Below are 2,189 nucleotides of genomic sequence, written 5' to 3'. Positions count from 1 at the left end.
CCGCACCCCGCCCCGGCTTGGGGGCCGGTGGGCAGCGGCTCCAGCCCGCGCCCCTCGCCCCGCTCGACGCCGCCCGGGCTCCGCTCGCCTCAGCCCGCCCGCCGCGCCTGTGGAGCGCCCCGTGCTGCCGCCAGGGGGCGTTAAAGGTACCGGCGCCGCGCTGCATCCTGGGATAGGTAGTCCGACTGCTGCGAGGGGCCGAGGGGGCCACCGCCGGCACGGCACGGCACGGCACGGCACGGCACGGAGCCCCCTCACCGCCCAGCCCAGCCCCGCGCCAAGCCGGGGGCCAGCAGAGAGGGGCTGCAGCCTTTGAAACACTGCCTCACATCCCCAGCAGCGCGAACGCTGGCTTTCTTCGCATCTCTCCGGCTGTGGCTTCTGATAGAACTCCCAGTGAGGTTAAGAAAAAGCATCTCCCCAGCTGGGAAGTGCAGTATGTGTGAGTTGAGGTCCAGCATTTTGATGGCATGGAGCTACCGCAGAGCTCCAGCTGACCAGGCTCTTCTCTACCAAGCATCTCCCCAGCTGGGAAGTGCAGTGTGTGTGTGAGCTGAGGTCCAGCATTTCGATGGCATGGCGGTACCGCAAAGCTCCAGCTGACCAGGCTCTCCTCTACACAGATGAGAGTCCCTGCAAAGGTCTCTGTCCTCTCAGTTTCCTCTGTGCTGCCCTGGGACTGATCCAGCTCCTGATGCACCAGCAGAAAAATCTAGCTTCAGCTAGATAACCATTGAATTAACATGTATTTTCTGCTGTTGATATTATTTAGATATTCAGTGCCGGATAGTGCCTAATTTCATATTAAAAATGAAAGAGTGCTCACATTTTAGTCACAAGTCACCACCAGGTGCCTCTCCTTCACAAAAACCTAACTATACCTCTAATGCAATGCCAGCACCTGTTGTAGCCCATAACTGCACTTTACTTGCTTTACTTTATTTCTTTTTCCCAAATAAAAGAATTTCATAGCATTGATAACATTGTCTAACTGTGGGAAATGCCCTTTGCAGATGTTTCCACCTGGGGAAGGTTGCAGTAGCTGGTCACCACCCCAATGTAGGCATCTGAACTTCTCCTTGCTCCTTACAAAGAGCTCCCCATTGCACATCCAGCACATCCAGTTACCTCTTACCAAATACTGGGCTGGTGCAAGCTCAGCAAGACAGTTTTCAGCCCCGTTTGCCCAAACACTTATTTAGCCCCTTGCAAACCCTCCTCATGTCCTGGCTTGCCTTTTGCACCATGTTCTACTGGGTGCTGGTGCCCATGAGCCAAAGCTGCTGCCTGGAGGCCGCTGCTCCCAGGACATGGCTGGAGATGTTCTATCCATGCCTTCCTCCCACAGGGCTTCCAGCTCCAGAAAGATGATGCCCTGTCAGGGAAGGGGTGCTGGGACTTTCTGTAGGAGGTAGTCATTCCAGGAAGGTGGAAAAGGATGGAATATGAGTGCAGCCAAGCAGAACTGCACAGGCCCTTCAGCTACCTGTGCTTTTCACCTGTTCACCTTTTCAGTAAAATTCCTCACACTTCCTCCCTATTGGCAGACTAAATGCACTCTTCATCGACATCCCCCTCTCTGTCCTGTGCCCAGCCACTTTTCCTCCCTTTTTTTTCGTATGTCCCTTTTCCATTCCTGTCTTGGAGTCCAGCACTTGGGAGATACCCTCACATCAGTTAAACCTGAGGCAAGAACTTGGAGCATTTCTAAGCTCCAGCTCAGGGATCTTTAAAGCAACACAGGGACCTAGCCATGGTCTGGGGCTTTATCCCTCTTCACATAACATTTACTATGGAAGTCTTGCATTGCTAGCTATGATCATCTTGACAATTTTAATTCTATATTTTGACTTCTCTTATCTTGCTTGGCTGTAGCTAATTTATTTTTTCACAGTGCAGCAGCAGTCTCCTCAGCAAAAACCAACCTGGTGTCACACAGCTGTGCCACACCTTGTGTCAGAGACAGCTGAGCCCTGGGGCCATCCATAAAGCTTCCTGCCCATAAGAGGGAAATCTGGACTGTGGTCCCCTGGGATGATAAAAGGTCCTGGTCCCCTGAGCAGACATTGGCATGCTCTAGCTTGGATGTTGAAGGAGAACACACCAATCCTGCTGTGTGAGGGAAAGCTGCGAGGCTCCGTGACCGGGCGGTTGGTCCGTGCTCTGCCAGCGTCCCAGGCTGTGCAAGG

At 53.7% G+C, this 2,189-nt stretch overlaps 1 protein-coding gene across 1 annotated transcript in view; it reads right to left on the bottom strand.

Moving 5' to 3' along the window:
- Positions 1–364, bottom strand: part of ENPP6 (ectonucleotide pyrophosphatase/phosphodiesterase 6) — a 31,067-nt gene extending 30,703 nt beyond the window's left edge. The window contains exon 1 of the mRNA XM_005415680.3: positions 330–364. Coding sequence (XP_005415737.2) covers positions 330–364 — 35 coding nt within the window. The remainder of the gene's footprint in view (positions 1–329) is intronic.
- Positions 365–2,189: the final 1,825 nt, after the last annotated feature.

This window comes from Geospiza fortis, unplaced genomic scaffold (assembly GCF_000277835.1).
Source record: "Geospiza fortis unplaced genomic scaffold, GeoFor_1.0 scaffold40, whole genome shotgun sequence".
NCBI classification, from domain to species: domain Eukaryota; kingdom Metazoa; phylum Chordata; class Aves; order Passeriformes; family Thraupidae; genus Geospiza; species Geospiza fortis.
Note: the sequence above shows the minus strand (reverse complement) of the source record. Positions and strands in the feature narration are given on the sequence as shown.